The sequence below is a fragment of the Trachypithecus francoisi genome, unplaced genomic scaffold (genome assembly GCF_009764315.1).
Source record: "Trachypithecus francoisi isolate TF-2019V2 unplaced genomic scaffold, Tfra_2.0 Lachesis_group4, whole genome shotgun sequence".
In the NCBI taxonomy this organism is placed as follows: Eukaryota; Metazoa; Chordata; class Mammalia; order Primates; family Cercopithecidae; genus Trachypithecus; species Trachypithecus francoisi.
The window spans coordinates 28,579,515-28,602,719 of NW_022681469.1; the positions used below are offsets into that span (position 1 = coordinate 28,579,515).

General features: G+C 39.4%; 1 protein-coding gene across 18 annotated transcripts in view; it reads left to right on the forward strand.

Moving 5' to 3' along the window:
* CEP41 (centrosomal protein 41) overlaps positions 1-23,205 on the forward strand; it is a 49,398-nt gene that overhangs the window by 11,676 nt on the left and 14,517 nt on the right. For 5 of the 18 annotated variants that reach the window (XM_033194844.1, XM_033194833.1, XM_033194834.1 and 2 more), the window contains exons 2-5: positions 5,626-5,689; positions 17,083-17,130; positions 21,924-21,985; positions 22,988-23,057. In XM_033194844.1, coding sequence (XP_033050735.1) covers positions 5,626-5,689; positions 17,083-17,130; positions 21,924-21,985; positions 22,988-23,057 — 244 coding nt within the window. Of the gene's footprint in view, positions 1-5,625; positions 5,690-6,168; positions 6,256-6,876; positions 7,008-11,452; positions 11,560-11,686; positions 11,781-15,633; positions 15,734-17,082; positions 17,131-21,923; positions 21,986-22,987; positions 23,058-23,205 lie in introns of all 18 variants that reach the window. The other 13 variants (XM_033194838.1, XM_033194840.1, XM_033194832.1 and 10 more) reach the window with 11 other exon arrangements.

Genomic DNA, 23,205 nt, shown 5'->3' on the forward strand with positions numbered 1-23,205 from the left:
CCTCAGTCTTTGACATTTTTGGTTGTTTTTAAAGAGCCCTGTAATGATACCACAAACATGAACTTTCTCAACGTCCTGCCTCTTCCAGATGAACTTCATTCTGACCACCTACCTATCTTATATCTTAAATAGATCCAAAGTTGACCCTGCTGTCTGGGCTCTGGACCTCATCCTCTCCCACTCTCTCCATACTATTTTCAAACTCTCTTATCTTGCCCATTAGCCTGTATACATCCTCAAGTCTCTCCTTTTTTTTTTTTTTTTTTTTTCCAAAACAAAATAACAACAACAGAGATTATTCCTTAGCAACTCTCTTAAGGGAAAATCTTAAGGGAAAAAGAAAAGATCATCCAGCTACTGTCCTCTTTCCTCCTTCGCCTCTCATATGCTTGACCTGCTGTTTTTTGCATCTGCCCCACCAGTTTCCCATAGCTGCTTCTACCAGGGCCATCAACAGTGTCCTGGTGTGCTACATTCAAATTCACTTTTCTCTTGGTCTCTTACCTGAACAGCATTCTTGTTCACTTGTTCATACTTGACCTCTTGTTCTCTGACTTGACAGCATTGTTCACTGTTGGCCACTCCCTTCTTCCTGATTTAATTTTCATGACCCACTTTTGTATGGCCTCTTCTGAGTTTCATCCAAGGTGCCTCTCCCCCACCTGATCTTAAATGTTGGGGTTTTTCAGTCTGCACTCTCCCCAGGATGATTTTGTCCATTTCCACGGCTTCCTCTGCTGCCTGTATGCTGACAACTACCAAATCTTGTTTTTTTCTAGCCCAGGTATCTCTCCTGATTTCTAGACCCAAATAGACAACTAGATACTTCCATTTTGTTTTTTGGGGTTTTTTTTAGCGAGAATGTCGCTCTGTCACACAGGCTGGATTGCAGTGGCAAGAACATGGCTCACTGCAGCCTTGACCTGGGCTCAAGGGATCTTCCTACCCCCGCCTGCCAAGCAGCTGGGACCACAGTCACATGCCACCATGCCCAGCTAATTATTTTTTTATTTTTTATTTTTTTTTGTGGAAGCAAAGTCTTCCTGTGTTGCCCAGGCTGGTCTTGAACTCCTGGGCTCAAGTGATCCTCCCACCTCGGCCTCCCAAATTAATGGGATTACAGGTGTGAGCCACTGTGCCCGGCCGATAGTTCCATTTTGGACAAGCCACAGATATCTCATACTCAGCATGCTCCAACTGACCATATTATGTTTTTAATATGTGCTTCCTCCTTAACTCCCTTTTTTGGAGAATGGTATCACTGTCCTGTTACTATATGAGTCAATTTTAAATTATATTGATTTAACATTTTAAAGATTTCTTGAAACGGTCTCTTCATCTTTATTGCCACTTCCTTAGGACTACAGATCCTCTTAGCACAACAGCCTTTCAACTGATTTTCATGCCTCCTTTCTTGATTCATATTCTCCATATTGCTCCCAGGGTCACCTTTCTAAAACAGAAATATAATCTTGTCACTCCTCCTTCAAACTTCTCCAGTGACCCCCTCATCATCTTCACCACCCTGGGCACTATTGGCATTTGGGCTCATTCCTTGTGGTGGGGCTGTCTGTAATTGTAGGGTATTTAGCAGCACCCCGGCCTCTACCCACTAAGATGCCAGTAGCACCTCCTACCACCCAGTTGGGGCAACCAAAAATGCCTCTAGACATTGACAGATGTTTCTGGGGGTACAAGGAGCAAAATGGTACCTGTTCGAGATCCACTGATCTATAGGATGAAACCCAAGTTTTTTTTAAACATGTATGCGAGGCTTTTTGTGATCTGCCCCTGCTGCCTCTCCAGCGTCATTTGTCCCCATATTTCCCGCTGTGCTCCAAGCAGGCCAGTTACTGTTAGATTCCTGAAAACTGTTGGTACTCCCTCGAGACTCCACTCTTTCGCCATGCTTTTCCCTTGCCAGAAACCCCGTAGCTCCCACCCACTACTCCTTTAGCTTGACTAACTTTAACCCTCAGAATTCAGCTCAGAAGTGACCCTTCAAGAAACAGTTCTTGACTCTTTTAACCTGGATTAGATGCCAATCAGATGTGCTTTTGTCACACCCCCTCCTTCCCTTTCCTTGTTCCTCATGCAGCCTCATGTCTGTTTATCCCCTTGTCTGTCTTCCCAGCAGTCAGTGAAAGCTGGATGGCAAAGACTGTGTTTTTCACCTCTCTGTCCTCAGCACAGAGGCTTGCCCCTAGTAGGCACTCAGTAAATGTCCACTGAATGAATGGTTGGTGCTCAATAAGTCTTTGTTCAATGAACAGTCTTCCTTGAAAACAGCTTCTTTTTTCAGCTTCTTCACTTTCCACCATTCCATCCTGTTTATGTAATTGAAAGAAAGCCAGTTGGTCAGTAGGTCAAGAAGCAGTCACCCCACAAAGCAAGAATTTTAAAGAAAAAAAAGTATGTCCATCCCATAAAAATCTATGGTGCTCGGCTTGCAGTGGAGCACAAATAGTTTTACATTGCGGTTGGTACTAGAAAGACAGGAACAAGAAATTGGACTGCAGTGGGAACACAGAAAAAAAACTACATTTTTTCTCCTGCAGCATATGGATTTCTCATTAGTCTATGTAAGGGAAAACCGGGGGCGGGAAGGGCTCAGCCACTGCAGCTGTCCACACTCTCTCCCCTCATCATTCTGCTGCCACCACACCTGGTCCCCAGAGACACCCTCACTTCTTAGCTATTTTGGCTTAGGTATGGACAAATCCCCTTGGTTCAGCAGAGACTAGCCTGGAATTTTTAAAAGAAACTTTGCTAGGAAACTAATGGGAAAAACAAAACAAAAGTAAAAACAGAAATAGAGTATAGAAATGATAAAAAAAAAAAAAAAAAGTACAGAGTGCAGAAAAAAAATCCCTTAGCCTAAGATAACTGCAATCTAGTATTAGCATTACTTGACTCAATTTACCAGACACATACTTTCCCTGTTTTTTTTTCTTTGTTTGTTTGTTTCATTTTGCCATGATATTGTCTGTCTCTGGGGAATTTGTATTGAAGTCCCACTTTTCGGTCTTTGGATGTTTTCCATCTTTTGCTCAAGAACCTGCTCTGTCTTCCTCTAGGGAAGAAATTGAAATTGGTGTTATTTTCTCATATAGACAAGTTACTGATTTTCTCATATAGACAGATTACTTTCTCATATAGACAAGTTACTGATCATTTGGAGAAACAAGCTTTCCAACCTTTTTCTAAGGATAAAATAGCTCAATGGTTCCAAACACAATCTGAGGACAGATGCTAAGAGTTGATGATAAAGCTGTGACTTGCCTGGGGCGAAGTGAAAATCACAATGTCATGAATGGTTTTTAATGACACTGAAGGACTGACCCTTTCACTCTGGGCTTTTTTTTTCCTTACCTTTTAGATGTTAAAATAGCAGATGTTGTGAGGCTTTTGCTTTGGTTTTGTTTTTTTATGCCCTTGGCAATATTAAAAGGTGATAACTGTAGGTGCCTCTAGTTTTAAAAAATTCTCCCTGGTCCTGAAATCTAAAACTCTGGCCAACAGATATTTTGTAAGACACTAAAGTATCCCATATTGTTTGTATGCTTTGTGGGTCATTTGAACCATTATTTTATAGGTAAATGTTTATTTTGCAATCCTCCCGACAGAGTATGCTGTGGTTAACTGTTTTCAAAGGCAAAGGATGCAGTTTTTGTAAGTCCGACGTTCTCATCTAAGGAACCAGATAGTTGCTGTAGTACAATCTTCATTTTCGGTATTCACTTATTCACTGAATATCAATAAATGTACTTACCATGCACTAGGTCCTAAGCAAATGCAAATACGAGTAAGTCATTGCCCCTGCCTTCAGGGAAATCCTAGACTAGGGAAGAAGATTGAGGTTTAAACAATGGAGCGGGCTGTGAGTATTCTGGGAGCCAGGGAGAAGAAAGTGCCTAGTTCTGTAGTGGATAGCTTTACAGAGGAAATACATTTTGCCCAAGGAGTAGTGAAGGAAAGGCATTCTAGGCAGACATCTGCAGAGACTGGCAACCTGAATGAGTGTGCTGCATTAAGGAGACATTCCCAGCAACTTCAGCATGGGAACATGAGGAAGGGTGGCAGAAGATAAAGCCGAAAAGGCATTGCGGTAATTTCATATTCCACAGCTACCTGTTATTGAGGAAAGGACTGTCATACCTGCAGGCCAGAAAAAGGCCTGAGCAAGAAAGCACTATTTCATGATACCTTTATTCATTAGCTTCTCCTCACTTAATGGCTTTCACAATCGCCACTGTAATTTAATGTGGGTTAATGTCTTATGCTTGGATTCAAAGAGTTAACTACCAGAGAGCAGCACAAAGGAGACCTGACATACGCATTTTTGCTGAACCTAAACTTGCACTGAGCCCCAGGTGAGCCTCAGCTGCCATGAGAGCAGATGCCATGGTCGACATCCCTGGAGCTACAGACTTGGGAGCAGCGGGAGCCTGCCCACCTGGGGCCTGCCCTGCCCACATCTTTAGCACTGTGCTTAGGGCTGGATCCCTGCAGGGGAGAGATGGATAAAATCTCAGGGGTGTTCAGAGAAAATGGCCTAGAAACCATCATAAAGAAAGTGAAATGAAACAGGGTCAGGATGACTGCCTTTGGTCATCTTAACAGATTTCTTGAGACAGAGGCAGATGACTTACAGTGGGTTGCAGCAGTGGACTGAAAGAAAATTAGAAAGACTGATTTGGGCTCAATGTAAGAAATATGTTTTTTTATTTTTTTGAGACAGAGCCTCGCTCTATCACCCAGGCTGGAGTGCAGTGGCGCAATCTCAACTCACCGCAACCTCTGCCTCCCGGGTTCAAGTGATTCTTCTACCTCAGCCTCCCAAGTAGCTGGGACTATAGGTGCGCATCACCATACCCGGCTAATTTTTGTATTTTTAGTGGAGATAGGGTTTCACCGTGTTGGCCAGAATGGTCTCGATCTCCTGACCTTGTGATCCACCTGCCTCAGCCTCCCAAAGTGTTGGGATTGCAGGCATGAGCCACGGCCCCCGGCCAAGAAATAATTTTTTAGGAGCTTTTTTTTTTTCTTCTTATCATGTAGTGCTCTGAGATGAGTTTGACGAAATATGGAAGTTTTCTGACAGAAACAGGATAAATATATTCAGCTATGGAAATGCTGTCGAAAAAAATCCTGTGTTGAAAAGACAATTGGACCTCTGGAGCTCATTCCATCTTTTTTTTTTTTTTTTCTTTTTTTGAGTTGGAGTCTGGCTCTGTCACCCAGACTGGAGTGCAGCGGCATAATCTTACCTCACTGGAGCCTCTGCCTTCCGGGTTCAAGCGATTCTCCTGCCTCAGCCTCCAGAGTAGCTGAAACTACAGGCGCCCGTCACCATGCCTGGCTAATTTTTGTATTTTTAGTAGAGATGGGGTTTCACCGTGTTGGCCAGGCTGACCTCAAACTCCTGACCTCAGGTGACCCGCCGACCTTGGCCTCCCAAAGTTCAGGGATTACAGGCGTGAGCCACCATGCCTGGCCCCATCTTTAATTTCTAAGAAATTTTACCTTTTTTTTTTTTTTCCATTTTTTGAGTATCTGACTCCTGACTTTACCACCCTTATCCTTACATTAACCCAATTAATTGTGAATTTCCTTCTTTTTTAGTATCTGATGAAAAGGATACCACAGAACCCAAGATACCAGCATGTCAAATCAAGACTGGACACTGGTGAGTAAAGATTAGAAAATTAGAATTTAAAAAAATCCAATAGCTAATTATTGACAGAAAGCAACCCTACATATCTGGTATAAATCACAGCTAAAAGTTTCTAACTATTTTGCCTGATGTGTTTCTGGGCTCAGGATTTATCCTTGAAAGATGTTTTTCAGAGTATCAGTAAAAATTTATATTTACATAATTTAGCTTATTATTCCTTACCACATAAGAAATATTGTAAACTGAGAAAATGAAATTCTAGAAATCAAAACCATTGTTCAATAAGTTTCAGGGCTTTAGCTAAATAAATATCAGGAGGTCAGCCTCTATTTTGGAATACCTTAAGTATATTCCTTTAAACTGGCAGTAATAGATTAGACACATGCATATTTGTTCAATGCAGTGTTTGCAAAGTGCTGACCATATGCCAAGTTATGGACCATGAGAGATGTAAAGATGAGTATGAATTGTGTTTTTTTTTTTTTTTTTAGTTAAAGAGTTTAGATCCAAGTGGAGGCAGACAGACTTGAATGAGTAACCGAAATACCAGTCAGAATTTAATTAGTGCTGCAGTGCAGGTAAAATGAACTGCTTATTTCCACGCTGTTCCCGTTTTTCAGTGTTGTGATAGACTGCTGCACAGACCCTAATGGATTTTCCGTCTTGTGGGGTTTTGGTTGTTTGTTTTTGTTTTTTTCAACCTTTTAAAGCCTGCTGTGGAAAATTCACGTGATTAAAATGGTTTCGCTAGTGGATTGGGGTACTGTATGCCTTTAGCAATACCGAATTTTCCACCAGCAACCTCAAGACAATTGAGAAAAGTAAATGACGATGTTGACTTGGTTTAAATCATTTTGTTTATTTTGTTTCTCTTTCTCCAGTCTCCTTCAAAAAATCATTGGTTTCTTCATATAAAATAGACTTAAATTCAGTGTTTTAAATTCACCTCATTTGCAGATGCTATTTCTTGGTACCCTTCATTCCGACATTTCCATGCCGTACAGATATTTATCCTTGCAAATATCCTGTTTGATGGGCAGGTGAAAATATTATCTCTGTCTTAGAAGAGGAGGAAATTGTGGCACGGGGATTTTGTGATTTATTTGGAGTTCAATAAAGGAGATAGAACTAGGATTATATACAGGATGAGGAAGTCAATATTGGAGATCTGGTGCCAAGTCTGGTGTACTGTTTCTTAGGCCGTACTGTTCCTGTATTTCCCCCAAGCCTTGTTTCTTCTGCCACAAAAACCCTCAACTCTTTCATCTCTACCCATCTAACCCCTAATTGCAACTGTGATCCATCCTTCTGAAGTAAGTGATTCTGTAAGGTAAGCACCTAGATTTAAAATGCTGTATTTTTTCTGAGGAGTCTAAATATTATTTTATAGACTACTATAAAGGAAGGAATTTCTTTTGGAATCTGTATGCTTTCTTATATTTAAAACTTTAAGAGCTGAGGTTTATTTCAGATATATAGATTTGTCTATGCCTTCATAGTTTTTTTTTTTTTTTTTTTTTTTTTGTCTCCTGGAAATTAAACTGGGATTTGTGAAGGACAGCTCCCTTCTTCCTCTTTAATTTCTCAATTCATAACCAAAATTTGACTCAATAATGGTGCCTAAGATTAATTTCATTTTTTTGATATTGAGATAAAAGTATATCTGCTTTTTATAATATATATTAAATACGTATGTCCTTTTATATCCTGAGATTTTTAAACTGGCTTTTTTGTTAAACTTTTAATTTCAACATAATTGTAGGTGCATATATATTTTGTAGACAATAATGCAGAAAGATTCCATGTGTACTTTACCCAGTTTCCCATAGAGGTAACATTTTGCAAAACTATAATGCACTATCACAACTGTGATATTGACATTTGATACATATAGTCAAGATACAGAACATTTCCATCACCACACGGATTCCTTATGTTGCCCTTTTGTAGCCACATCCACTTTCTACTCCCACCCCTTTCTTAGCCCCTGCAATCACCAGTCTGTTCTACACTGCTGTAATTTTGTCATTTCACAAATGCTGTATAAGTGGAATCATACAGTATGCAACCTTTTGGATTGGCTTTTTCACTTAGCATAATTTTCTGGATATTCATCCAGGTTGTTGCACGTATCAGTAATTTGTTCCATTTTCTTAACAGCTGGTATTCCCTGATATGAATGTACCAGGTTTAATTAACCGTTCAGTTGTTGAAGGACATCGGGGTTGTTTCCACTTTTTGGTTATTAAAGTAAAAGTGCTATAAACACTCATGCACATAGTTTTGTTTGAACCTAAATCTTCATTTCTCTGGGTTAAGTGCTCAGGAGTACAATTGCTGGTCAGAATGTAGTTGCCCATGTAGTTTAAGAAAATGCCAAGCTGTTTTTTAAAGTGACCATACCATTTTACATTCCCACCAGCAATGGATGAATGATTCATTTTCTCCACATCCTTGTCAGCATTTGGTGTTGTCACCAGCTTTTATTTTGGCCGTTCTGATAGCTGTATGGTGGCATATGTCATTGCAGTTTTCTTTTGTTTTGTTTTTTGAGACAGAATCTTACCCCGTCACCCAGGCTGGAGTGCAGTGGCATGATCTTGGCTCACTGCAACCTCTGCCTCCCGGGTTCAGGCAATTCTCCTGCCTTAGCCTTTCAAGTAGCTGGAATTACAGGTGCTCACCACCATGCCTGGCTAATTTTTGTATTTTTAGTAGAGATAGGGTTTCGTCATGTTGGCCAGGCTTGTCTCAAACTCCTGCCTCAAGTGATCCACCCGCCTTGGCTGGGATTACAAGCGTGAGCCACCGCACCCAGCCCATTGCAGTTTTAATTTGCATTTCCCTGTGGTAATGGTGAATATCTTTTCATGTGCTTATTTGATTTCTGTATACCTTCTTTGGTGAAATACCTGTTCATATCTTTTGCCTATGTTCTAATTAGTTTAGTTGCTTTTTTACTGTTGCGTTTTGAGAGCTCCTTATACATTCTAGCTACTAGTCCTTTGTCAGATATGTGGTTTGCAAATATTTTTTCCTAGTTCATAACTTGTCTTTTCATCGTCCTAACAGGGTCTTTGGAAGAACAAAAGTTTTTTAATTTTGATGAGGTCCATTTTATCAGCTTTTCCTTTTATGGATCATGATTTTGTTGTCTAGTCTAAAAAGTCTTTGCCTGGCCTCGATCTCAATGACTTTTTTTTTTCTATCATGATTTTTTTTCTAAAAGTTTTATGTTTAAGTTCATGATAAACTTTGAGGTAATTTTTATATAAGAGATGTGACTCACATCAAGATTAAGTTTTTGCTTATGGATATTCATTTGGTCTGGTGCCATTTGTTAAAAAGGTTACCTTTTCTCCATTTAATTTTGTGTTCACCTTTGTCAAAAATCAGTTGGGCATATTTATGTGGGTCTGTTTCTGGGTTCTCTATTCTGATCCCATGATGCATGTGTCTGCCTTCTGCCAATACCATAGTATTGATTACTATAGCTGTATAGTATAGTAAATTGGATACTTAAAATTGGTTAGACTGACTATGCCCACTTTCTTTTTTTTTTTTTTTTTTTTTTTTTTTTTGAGACAAGAGTCTTACTCTGTAGCCCAGGCTGGAGTGCAGTGGTGTGATCTCAGCCCACTGTAACCACTACTTCCCGGGCTCAAGCAATTCTCCCACCTCAACCTCCCAAGTAGCTGGGACCACAGGCGGGCGCCACCATGCCCGGTTCATATTTTTGTATTTTTTGGTAGAGATGAGGTTCTACCATATTGGCCAGGCTGGTCATGAACGCCTGACCTCGAGTGATTCACCCGCCTCGGCCTCCCAAAGTGCTGAAATTACAGGCGTGTTCTACAGTGCCCAGCCTTTCTTTTTCTTTATACAGTTATTTTAGCTATTTTAATTCCCCTGCCTTTCCATATAAATTTTAGAATAATCATATTTACATTTACTTTTTAAATGCTGTGATTTTGATAGGAGTTGCATTAAGCCTGTTTATCAACATGGGGAGAATTGACATATTTACTATGTTGAGTAACCACTAATCTGCTTTCTGTATCTATGGATTTGTCTATTCTGAACATTTCATGTAGATGCAGTCGTACAGGATGTAGCCTTTGATGTCTGGCTTCTTTCACTTAGTGAAATGTTTTCAAGATTCATCTATGTTGTAGCATGTGTCAGTTCTTTACTCCTTTTTATTATCAAATAATCTTCTGTTGTATAGCTGTTCCACATTTTGTTTACCCACTCATCAGTTGATGGACATTTAGGTTGTTTACACTTACTGGACATAGTGCTGCTAAGAACATCAGTGTACAAATTTTTGTGTGAACATGTGTTTTTAATTCTCTTGGGCATATACCTAGGACTTGAATTGCTTTTCATATGGTAACTGTGTGTCTAATTTTTTGAGGAACTGCCAAACTGTTTTCCACAGCAGCCACACCACTTCACATTCCCAGCAGCAATGTAGGAGGGCTCTATTTTCTCCACATCATCACCAATGCTTGTTATTGTTCATCATTTTGATTACCATTTTTGTGGCATGGTATGGTATATTTTTTTTGTGTGTGGGCATGAAATGGTATATTATTATGGCTTTGATTTGCATGTTCCTAATGACCAATAATGTTTGAGCACCTTTTTATGTCCTTTTTGGCATTTGTATATCTCCTATGGAGAAATGTCTATTCAAATCATTTGTCCATATTTACGTTGGGTTATTTTTCTTCTTATTTGTTGAGTTATAAGAGTTCTTTTGGCCGGGCACAGTGGCTCACACCTGTAATCCCAGCACTTTGGGAGGCCAAGGCAGGTGGATTGCCTTAGCTCAGGAATTCAAGACTAGTCTGGGCAACATGATGAAACCCCGTCTCTACTAAAATACAAAAAAATTAGCCAGGCGTGGCAGCATGCACCTGTAGTCCCAGCTCCTCGGGAAGCTGAGGCAGAAGAATTGCTTGAACCCAGGAGACAGAGGTTGCAGTGAGCCAAGATTGCGCCACTGCACTCCAGCCTGGGTGACAGAGCAAGACTCCGTCTCCAAAAAATAAAAATAAAACAGAGTTGTTTTATATATTCTGGATACTAGAGTCTTGTCAGTAATATGATTTGCAAATATTTTCTCCCATTCTGTGGGTTGTCGAGGGTTTTCTTTTTCTTAGCTGGAGGAGTAGCTAAGTACATCTACCCCATCTTCCTGGAAGCAGAAGTCTCCCAAACTAGTCTTGTAAAGCTTTTGGAAGGGCCAAAGTATGTTTCATTGCTTAAAACTCACAGTATTTTAAAGTCAGTGTGGGAGAGAAATCTTATTCTAGTGTTCAATTTTTTTTGTTGTTTCAAATTTAGAAATTATTCTAAAGTCAATTTAGGGGAGAGATTTTTATTTTAATGCCTATATTTCTGTGCGTTTTTGTGACTTACCTCCCTGTGTCTTCAGAAAAAGTTTTCTACCTGGTGTGCAGCAGCCTATGTGTTACGTGCCAAGACACAGATCCCTACAGCCCTTTGGGTAGCCAACAGGGCCTGGATCAACCCAAACCCAGCATTGTATCCACATTGTATCATTGTATGAGTGTCATGAGGTGAAAAGGATGAAGAGTTAAGAAAACAGAAAAGGGACCTTATAGCCCAAGTAAGAGTACGGAGTTTCTACCTGTGGTATGCTTTTAAGCTGTGCAGTCAGAGCATTGAAAATAGGCACAGGAATGAGTAAGCATTTCTCATTTTTAGGCTAAATAGATGGGTCTTTCATCTTTTCTTACCAAACAGCAAGCAATTCAGAGTAATCACAAGAAATCAAGAATTTCGTGATATCTCCTGCCTTCACCCAAATCACCTTCTACTGAGTTCTTCAAAGACTGCTATCTTCCTCCTGGGTAAAGATTATTTTTTTGTTTTTATACCTCTGGCTCTGCTTCTCATATGAACTCAAACACTGATGTGCGGCCATGGCTAGAAATCTCAGAATTATTTTGAACTTCAAATATTTCTTTTGTTCCGTAGGTGCCTGTGTGTGTCTTACCAGCTCCCCAGCACTGCCAGACTGTGCCATGAATGGATTATGCTTCTGATGAAATCCCTGGCTGCGTTTTGTTCAGTCACCACCGCAGGGTTCTTGTATATTCTCAAGCACCCTCTCTGGGTTTCTGTTTTGCAGCACTGCAGGCTGATTAAGGGACACTTTCCAAACCACAGGGCTCTCCCTTTATTAGTCCCCACAGTCTTTCATTGGCTGCATTGTCCTCTCATTTCTATCTATATTCAATCTAATTTCCAATTTCTTTAGCTTTCTGAAATTCTGTAGGCTTTCTCCACTCAGTCTTTTCTAGCCTTATTTTTGTCTTTTTAAAAATTCACCTTCCTTTTATTATCTCTAGACAAACTATTCATTCCCTCTTTTCTTCTTTAGGCTTTACTTTTCCTGAATATTTGCTAATAGCCTTGATTGTAAGCATCAAACTCATTATAGACTAGGTACTCTTCATTTTTATTTGTTGTTTAATTCTGTTCCTTCCGTCAAAGGAAGAAATATATGTGAAAGGCTTTTATAAACCAGAAAGCACTATACACACATATCACTTATTGAGGTTAACAAAGGACCACTGTGCCTCTTTTCATGCTTTCTGCTCTTCCGAGCCAAGAGAACTTCTCCATAGAGGAGGGAAATATTGAAGAAAAATAAAGCCATGGAGTTGTCTCTTAGCAACTGAGTTCGTGCCTTATAAATCTCATCTACTTTAGATTACTGCTGCACAAAATCACTTGCTTTTCTTATTGGCTCTGTATAAATAATGTTATTAAATTATAGGAAAACAATGGAAAAAATCTAATGAATGACTCATTCATTTAATCAGTTGTACTCTGTCTTTGCATAGCACTATTGATATAGTTGGCTTATTTCTTCCTCTTGAGTCTAATTGTAAAGTTTTGTTATATATCTTTTATCAGAACTTTAGTTGTAAGTAAACAAAGTAGAAGCTAAATTCTACCTTATACATTTCTAGGTTGCTTAAGTTGTGAAGCAATATGAGTCATATACGTAGCACATAACATATGCTGTGTATAAGTCAAGTTGTACATAGTTTAAAGAAAATCAGGTGTGCAGAAACTCAGACCACATTGGGAAGTATTTGCATTATAAAATAACTCATTATAAGGATTTTTCAGATAGTAGATCTCCATAGTATATTTCATTCATTTCATTCAGCAAATGTATATTTTTCCTTTTTATTTATTTATTTATTTATTGAGACGAAGTCTCGCTCTGTTGCCCAAGCTAGAGTGCAGTGGCGGGATCTCGGCTCACTGCAACCTCCGCCTCCCGGGTTCAAGCGATTCTTCTGCCTCAGCCTCCTGAGTACCTGGGACTACAGGTGCACACTATCATGCCTGGCTAATTTTTATATTTTTAGTAGAGATGGGGTTTTACTATTTATTATTTATAAATTAGTAATTTGTAAATATAAATTTACTATTTAATATTGGTCAGACTGGTCTCGAACTCCTGACCTCATGATCCTCCCGCCTTGGCCTCCCAAAGTGCTGGGATTACAGGCATGAGCCACCACGCCCAGCCTATTTATTTCTTTATTTCTTTATTTTTTATACAGATGGGGCTCTCACTGTTGGCCAGGGTGGTCTTGAACTCCTGGCCTCGAGCAATCCTTCCACCTCAGCCTCCCAAAGTGCTGGGATTACAGATGTGAGCTACCATGCCTGGCCTTTTTTTTTTTTTTTTTTTGAGATAGAGTCTCACTCTGTCACCCACATTGTAGTGCAGTGGCACATTCTTGCTCACTGCAACCTCCCCTTCCAGGACTCAGGTGATACTCCTACCTCAACCTCTCAAGTAGCTGGGACTACAGGGATGCGCCACCATGCTTGGCTAATTTGTGTGTATGTGTGTGTTTTTTAGAGACAAGGTCTCACTATATTGCCCAGGCTGGTCTGGAACTCCTGGGCTCAAGCAATCCTGCCTCCTCAGCCTCCCAACGTGCTGGGATTACAGGCATGAGCCAGCGCACCTGACCATCGTTCAGCAAATATTTTTTAGTGTCTCCTATGCTAGACAATGGAAGGGATAAAGATTGTGCATGCATGCATGTTGTGTGTGTGTGTGTGTGTGTGTGTACGTGCCCATAAATAGTCTTTGGCTTTCTGTCTAGTAAGGTAGGTAAGACAATACAGTGATAAATGCCTTGTGAGTTGTAAGCCAAGTGCTGTAGAAGCTCAGAAGAGGGAAAGGTCAATTCCTGCTGGGTGGGCTATTATGAGTATGTGGCAAGGTGATACGTTAGAGAATGGAAGACCAAGAGTTTGTCAAGTTAAGTAATTAAGGCAACATTAAGAAGTAGTGAGTTGGTGTCCAGTGCTACAGCAAGGAGTTTCAGCTTTAGTTAGGACACAATGGGGAGCCACTGACTTTTTTTTTTCTTTTTGATCAAAAAGTCTTATCTGGGAAAATGTATCTGGCAGTAATGTGTAATTTCAATTAAAAAAAAATTGGTTCTTGGATAGTCTTTTAGGCTCCTTTTGTATGAAACAAAGCCATGTTTATAAATAAGTGAATTATGAAATGGATTCATTTCCAATCTTTTTAAAAAGTAGTCAGAAACTATTTTCAGATGCAATTAGATACAGTAAGATAGGCTACGTAGTTAAGATATAAGCAGTTTATAAAGTGGGATAAAAATGCCACTTCTCATAATTTCTCAAACCATTTTTAGGGGTATTTTTGTGTCAGCCATCCTGCTATCTCATTTGTCCAATTAAAACAAGGAAGAAATCCTCCATTCTCCTTTTTTCCCCATTCTTGGATAGAATGAATGTCTGTAGTGAAAAGAACTCATCAGTAGTCCTCTCAGATTTGTTCTGAATTTCACCAAATATTTGTATAATTCTGCAAAAAACGTTTGTTTCTCAGCCTTCTCCTTTAGGAAGAAAACAAATAGTGGGCGTGATGGCCTACCTCCCTGCATTGTGGTGAGGGTCAGCTGATACAAGATAAAGTGTTAAGTGTAATTACCCTGAAATGTTTGTAATTAATGGAGAAATGAAGTGTAGACACTTTGTTAGTAGAAACCACTGTGGTTTGTAAATGCAGTATTTCAATAATAAAGACTGGATGAATAAGGTTGTGGTTTGGAAATGCAGTGTTTCAGTAATAAAGACTGGATAAATAAGATTGTGGTTTGGAAATGCAGTGTTTCAATAACAAAGACTGGATGAATAAGATTTTGGTTTGGAAATGCAGTGTTTCAGTAATAAAGACTGGATAAATAATGTTGTGGTTTAGAAATGCAGTGTTTCAGTAATAAAGACTGGATAAATAATGTTGTGGTTTAGAAATGCAGTGTTTCAATAATAAAGACTGGATAAATAATGTTGTGGTTTAGAAATGCAGTGTTTCAATAATAAAGACTGGATAAATAATGTTGTGGTTTAGAAATGCAGTGTTTCAATAATAAAGACTGGATGAATAAGGTTGTGGTTTGGAAATGCAGTGTTTCAATAATAAAGACTGAATAAATAAGATTGGCTACTAGTGTTTTCCATTCCTCAGGGAATTTACAACACAAGATGATCCCCACCTCTCACTATTAAGGAAGTAGCATTTCCTACAAATTTACCTCATGATTAATTGTGTTTTTTTACAACACAACAAGAAAAGACGTGTTTTTCAGGAGGTTGGAAATGAGAATCCTGGCTTAGTTACTAAATTGCCATGCCATCAGACAAATCAGGTGATCCTTTTTGTCCCTCATTTTCTGACTAGATTGCCTAAAGCTTCCCTAGCCGAAAGAAACTACCTGCCACGTCAATAACACGCAACTGTGGGTGACTCAGGGACATAAAACCTAAAGCTACTGGGTAAAATATTTTAAGAACGAGACTTGGGAAGCTGAACAGGATATTGATTTGCCATCTTCTTCCCCCATTGTATTGACCAGGCAGGTCCACGCCTGAGTTCAGAGTTGCAGTGGGCAGGAGAGATGTGTGTGTCCAGGAAGAAATCGTGGCTTCTGCTCTGAAGATCTGGTCACATCTCAGGTCAATTGCAGTCTGAAGAACCTAAGAAAGACTGTATTTGGTTCTAATCTTGGTGATTTGAGCCTCTTCTGAGAAGTAGTCCGTGTCCCTCTTGAGAAGGCTTAGGCCTTCCTAGTAGCCCTGACTGCCTTCATTTCTCTTGGAACTTCCAGGTCCAGGCCTACTCTGAATCCTCCTTTCTGGTCCTGGATACAGAGAGTGTGTGTCTTAAGACCAAAAAAAAAAGAAAAAGAAAAAAGAAAACAATGGTAGATTTTTATTCCATGGTGAATTCATGGTAAAGATTTAATAATAGCCAAAGAAATAAGTTGTTTTTTTGAAAATGTATTTTGGGTTTCAGAGCAAGGATTTTCTTTTTCTACCTCTCACCCAAATGTGAAGAAAAGTTCAGAATAGTCCTTGAAAATGTCAGTTCACGCTACTATTAATTGAAAGCATTTCTTTTATCTGATACTGGGGCTGCATCTGACTAGATCCTCTCCAGGCTTAAAAAGCTAGGAGCACAGTTTTAGAAATGAGAAATTATTTTGAATGTTTTCCTTTTGCCATACCAGAAAGAGCTTGCTGCGTTGAATTGAATCAAATCAAAGCACACCCAGTAAAAAATAATAGCCCCTGGCGTGACAGCTAGAATTTAGTTGGAAACCAGAAGGTTCCTGGCTGAGTTTTTTAAGTCTGAAAACCTCCAAACCACCTTGGCCAGTAGCTAGTATTGTAGAAACATACTGTAAAACATGAGGGCTGGGGGCTCTCTGCAGTGGCGAGAATCTGCTGTTGTTTCTCAGCACATCAAATCTATGGTGAATACTAGTGTGTAGACTGTGTAGTCTAGTTCAGACTGCAACGTGAGCATGAATAGTAGAAGAGCAAGTTCAGGAAAGAGAAGGAAACTGAAGACAAAGCCGAGAGGAGAGGGTTGCTTGGGTAACCACAAAGGCACATTTTAGACATTCAAAGAACACTGCCTCCTTTTTGCTCCTCTTCTATATATCTTCCCCACAAAAAGATCATCAGCAGGGGCAGGGGAGATAAAAGGAGGAGAAAAGCCTAGACTTGAAAAACAAATTGATAGAAAATGATCATCTGTATCTCCTGGATCTTCTCAATGTTTTGGGGGTATGCATCCCAGCTTAAACACATTCTACCAAAACATTTCGCTCAGCTCTGCAACTTTTAATAATGCTGTATTATCCAAAAGATTTTACTGTGTGTGGCCTGTATGCTGCCGTCCAGAATCCCTAAGAACAGGACAGGAAAGCTTAGGGGATACTTTTCCTCCATTCTGTTTCCACAGTGGTGCTCATTTGCTTCCATTTAAAGTATATCTAAAACCCTTATTTTCTTTTTAGGTAACAGTATGACTAAATATACTGAGAAGCTCGAAGAGATTAAGAAAAGTAAGTAACACTCTTAATAATGGTTTGGGAAAATGGAAGTCTATAGTTGTTCTGTAAGTTGGTTCTTAACTAACAACTGTGTTCTACAGCCGACAGGCACAGAGAACTATGGATGATCCGATAAGCCTAGCAGGTGCCTCAAGGGCTGTGGGAGATCCTGGGTGCTGTACTGGGCTGCTCCTTAGATTGTGGCCTGTAGGCCTAAATTCTGCCCTACTTCTATCCCATAGGAGACATTGGTGTTGGCCTGTGGAGTCAGATCTGGTGGAATGAGCTCGGGTTAAGCTTCTAGTGTCATTGTACTGCAATCTTCATGCCCTTCTTCAAGATATTTCATCTTTTCTGTCTTATTTTGTCTCTATTTGAGATAGGGGTAATAATATCTTCCTTCAGAACATTCTTGTATGTATAAATGAGAGTATTCATGGAAGACAGGGACGTGAGAACTTAGTGTTATGTATTATCAATTCATTGCAGTCTGTTTTCTTTTAATTAAAAATCATATTTTATCTACGTCCTTTTAAAAAGCTAGTCTGCAAAGATATGCTACCAGTCATTGAGTGCGTTGCCCTTGCGCAAAATCATAATTTTTCAATCTGCATCCAAAACTGATGTAAAGTGTACACTTCAAGGCCAGAATTAAGGAAGAAGTAGAAACATCTATTTTCTAAGATGGATTTGCTCTTATCTTGAATAAGAGAACCCAGTGCTAGGGGATATGTAGTTAATGGTGGTAAAGAGGTACTCTGATTGATCATAGTTCAGGACTTGGCTGCGGTAATGTACATCTTCTTGTAAGAGAAAATTGCACATCAAGAATACATCAGAACATTTTCTTTTCTTACACAGCAGACCTTTTTATTTGAAATCAAAGTTCCATTTGAAGTGCTGTAATATTGGGAAACCCCAACCAATAGATGTGGTCTCAGGAGCCGCTTTATGCTGTGTTTTCATTTGCCATGTTCAGCTATAAGGGCTAATGCTACAGACTTCTTAAAAATATGTAATGCCACAGAATCCTTCTCTCTTCTTCCTAAACATTTTATATTACATAAGTATATGTATTTTAAATATTTATATAAAATATATACTTTTAAACTCTGGAGAAAGATCGCATTTACTCACCTATACTTCATTGTTGCCATCCTTAACTCATCCAAGGCAGGCAGAATCCAGCTGTCCTGCTTCTTTTGGGGTTTGTCAGCTCTGTCACCTTTCATCCATTTGCAGCTGAGTGTGAGTTCACATGTCCTCACTAGAAATTTGTCCCATAAAAATGTCCCATTCCGCCCAGGTTGCCAGAACCTCACTTAGAACATTTCCTCAAAGTACAGTGTGGTTTCTTTTAATATCTAAACTTTACGTGGAGGTGATCTCCCAGAAGAAATACCCTTGGAACAGAGCCTTGAAAATGCTCACTTCACTTTCCCTCCGTAGGAGTGGAGGGCTTCCTTTTAGTAGAGCAGGAGATTCCTGTTACCCCATTTCACACACTTTGTGCTGACTCCCTGACAGAATTGCTTTAGATTCTGGTTTGGCATCTACATTTTGGAAGATATTTCCTTCTCTTTCCCCATTTTCTGTTGTAAGTATTCTTTGGGGTTGAAAGGGAGGAGAATATTCCCTTGTTTCATGATACCCTAGACCCATCACTTTACTCAGATTACCTTAGATGCCATTTCTTTCTGTGAAACCACAAACCTTGTTCTGTTACTTCCTTTGATTTGTCTTCCACTGTGAGCCCAACTTCCCTTTGCTAATAACGCATTTCAACAGAACCCTGAAAATGCAGAAATCCTTTGTAATCTGAATATGCTTTCAACTCTACCTGGGGAAAATAGACACTTTATGTCTATTGACAATTTACAAAGCCCATTCTTGGTTTCTGGTGGTTAGATGACACTAGTTGGACCCAGCGTGAAACATCCTAGATAGTCAGGTCTCTGTCCTTCCAGTAACTCGAGAGAGACAGACTTAGAACCTAGACTTACTGGAGAAGAAAACCTTGATAACGTATCTGAAACAAGGATTGTCTTCAACACAGAGTTTGGGCGAAGACACACAGCAGAAGCTCCATTCTTAAAGCTCTGTTCGCTCTTGCAAGGACAGGCTGACAGAGCCTTCCAAATCATCCTTTTTATAAACATTTAAACTTACTTTAAAACATCTAGTTTGATCTTTCATCTCTGAGTAATCATGTCAGAAAGTCCTACTGACGGCTGTCCTTCTAAACCAGAACCAGGTACGTAGAGTTCAGGTTCAAATATTTAGGGGGCTTCTAGTGCTTGTGCAGAAGACAGTAGAAATGCCAATCTTTAGAATAAAGCAGTCTTTTTTTGTTTGTTTGTTTAAATTAATCTCTGTTTAGTTCATGGGGATTTTAAAGTATACATTTTATGCTTAGAAGCATTTTAAACCATGTAACCATACCAGAAGAATATCAGTGGATAAATGTCACAGTGCAAACTACTTGAAAGCTGTTAGCTGTTTCCATTTGCTGATTTATTGTTGTTTTGATTTGCATAAATGACTTTTGGTGGGCAAGTTGGTGGCAATCAAAAGGAACACTGTAGTTATTCGGTTGTACTTTGTAAAGCCTCAGCTCGGCCTGTTTGGGTCTGCATCCCGGCAGGTTTTAGAAGTTCCACTGCCTATAGGTTTGTTACTTTGTTGTATCCAGAAGCAGCATCTCTAAGCATTTTCTAGAAGTAATGGTCTGTTATTAACCAATTGCTCTCTTTAAGACATTTTAGAACAGAGAAGTTTAGTTCCCTATTTCAAAAAAGCCTTGATATATTTACAGAAGGCTAGTTTTTAAAGTAGTATCATTTCCTGACTCTGAGTCTTAAGGTGCTTGGTAAACCAAGATTACATTATCCTCCAAAGTAACCACCTGGTCTGTGCTGGTTTTTGGAAAATTCATGGAAGTGATTAGTTACACCAGGTAAATAATCTTAAATACCTTTAATCCTTTCCTTTGTTGCTAGGAGTCTTGGTTTACAAGACATTTATGCTGTGAAGGCCATAGCAATTAACCAGCTAACCTTGAATAATTCTGAAATAATGAAGCAGCATTTAAGGAGTCACGGGTACCAATATAAAAACCTAGGTGAGGAGGAAAGGATAAGGGTGGGCAGAGTTCAACACTGAAAACCATTCAGAATTTGACTGTCATCTTCAAAACAGTTTAAGGACGCTAACCTTTCACACACATCTGTGGAACAGATAACAGATAAAGTGCGACTGGCTTCGTTTTTAACAATTGTTTAATGTGACGGGAAGAATTATTAACACAAGTATGGAAGTACCTATATTTGAGTTACAGCTCAGAACTGTAAAGACAGCACGGAATAAATGTTGATGTTTTAAGTTGTTTTTTTGTTTGTTTGTTGTTTGTTTTTGAGACACAGTTTCACTCTCGCCCAGGCTGGAAATCGGTAGTGCAATCTTGGCTCACTGCAATCTCCACCTCCCAGGTTCAATTGATTCTCATGCCTCAGCCTCTGAAGTAGCTGAGATTACAGGTGTGCGCCACCACACCCAACAAATTTTTGTATTATTGGTAGCAATGGGGTTTTGCCATGTTGGCCAGGCTGGTCTCAAACTGCTGAACTCAAGTAATCCGCCCACCTCAGCCTTCCAAATTGTTGGGATTACAGGCGTGAGTCACCAAACTTGGCCTAAGTTGGTTTTATTTTAGTTTATCTTTTTAAATGGTGGGGCCAGGTGCTGTGGCTCACGCCTGTAATCCCAGGACTTTGAGCGGTTGAGGTGGGTGGATCACTTGAGACCAGGAGTTCAGAACCAGCCTGACCAACATGGTGAAACCCCATCTCTACTAAAAATACAAAAATTAGCCAGGCATGGTGGCGGGCGCCTATAATCCCAGCTACTCAGGAGGCTGAGGCAGGAGAATTCCTTGAACCTGAGAGGTGGAGGTTGCAGTGAGCCGAGATCACGGCACTGCACTCCAGCCTGGGCGACAGAGAAATAAAAATAAATAAATAAATAAATGAAATAAAATAACATAAAATAAAATGGTGGTAAACCACAAAAACAAAAACACAGAACACCTAACATCATAATGGTTTTTAAGTGTACAGGTCAGTAGCATTAAGTATTTTCACACTGTTGTACAACGGAACTGCAGAACTTTTCCATCTCTGAAACTGAATAGGTTAATTTTTATCAAATTGAAGTTGGAGAGAAGCTGAGAGATGATCAGAACCAATCACAACTGTGTGTCCAGCCAAGCACACACGTAGAAATGTCGTCCTTTGGCTCCAGCATAGTGTGTAATGACAGGAATATTTTTGCTCTCTTTTTAAGCTGGAGTCAGAATAGTGGGGCATGAACGTCTTACCAGCTGTTCAGCTTCTCTGAGTCTCTGTCCTCATTTGTAAAACACAGACACTTCTTCCCTGCTTTGCTCTGAAAAGGATTTGAGGCGGCTTACAAAAGTGCATGGAGTACAATGTGGTCAAAGTGGAGACAACTCAGTTAAAGGAAAATGGTAGACTAATAAAATAAAGGCAAGGGGTAGTCACTAGACCAAAGGTAGTTTGTAAATTAAACTTCAAGCTTCCTAATGACAAAGCAAAGGGAAACAAATTGAACGGATGATACTACTACCTGCCACACCTAATTTTGAGGATATCATGAGGCTCAAATGAGATAATAGATTTAAAAGCATATAAATAACTTGAAAGACCACGTAACTTGACAGCTAGAAAGAGTAGCTCTAAAAAAGCAAAATAAATCTAAATAAATATTTGTCTTACCGTATTTTTCAGATTATAGATACAAAAAAGATGAGCTTTTCAAGAGACTAAAAGTTACAACTTTTGCCCAGCTGGTAAGTTTCATGATCTTCCCCCTGGAGTAAAGACTGTCTAATTCGTGTCACTTTATGTGAGTATTTCTAAATTCAACTCTAGGGAATGTTTGCCAAGGAGTTTCTTCTGATTCTTTGTATGTCGTTCAGCTATGGGAAAATTAATTGGTATGTGGTATGTATGTTCACGTGAGGATGGTGAGAAATTTTTCTCTCTTCTTTGATAAGAATTCTGTAAAGTAAATGTTTGCCCTACTTTTAATTCATTAAACTTGTGGCTTAGGGGTTTTTTCCTTATACATTTAACTTCATAGTTAGAATCTATAATTCTGGATCCTGGATTGTTTCAGCATTTTTCTCTGGAAACCAAGTGATTTCCCCTTTTCTTGGACTGATCTTTTCCAAATCATCCTACCAAAGCTGTTTTGTTATTTTGGGCAAGTCACTTTCTTCTTTTATTTGAAAATTATGGAGAAGGCGTCTCTCCAGCTCCCAAGCAAGAGTTCTACCGGCAGAACTCAAGTTGAATCCTGGGTCTTGTGAGCTAAGTTGTGAAAAGTGCTTTAAAAATGAATACTGTATAGAAGTATAAGACACTGTAATCAGTGTATCTGTTACTACATTTACATTTACTTCTTCATTGTGTGGAGAATTGCTGATCCCATTCTATGTTATGCTAGGTCAGTATTGCATTTTCAAGAAATAATGTATAATGCTTGGATCACGATATATACAGATGTGGTTTTAAACCCTTGTTCGTGTTTCTTGTCCTAAACTATCCTGTTAGCATTCTAAGTTTATGTAGTGTTCTAAGTGTGCTTTTCTTCTGAAATGATCATCTGCAGTGTATTACCAATACAAAAGGAAGGAGGCCTGAGATTCAGTCTTCAGTTGAGGACACTGACAGCTTCTTCAAACAAGAGATCTTTGATGTTTGTTGTTTCCTCGTCTTTTGTAAAAGACAAAATTGCCTCTGTTTAAAAACAAACAAACATCCACACATTTCATTCTTTTTTCTATCAGATCATCCAAGTTGCTTCCCTCTCTGATCAAACACTGGAAGTGACAGCTGAGGAGATTCAAAGGCTGGAAGGTAATGAGAATTGAGGGTGTGGGGAAAATAACCGGCTGACCATTTGACTGAAACACTCACCCTGTACACATTTGCTGTCTGTTCCCAGGGACTGGGACTTTGATGTGTCTATTTGTAATTAGATTGTTACTCTCAGGGAAATGCTACC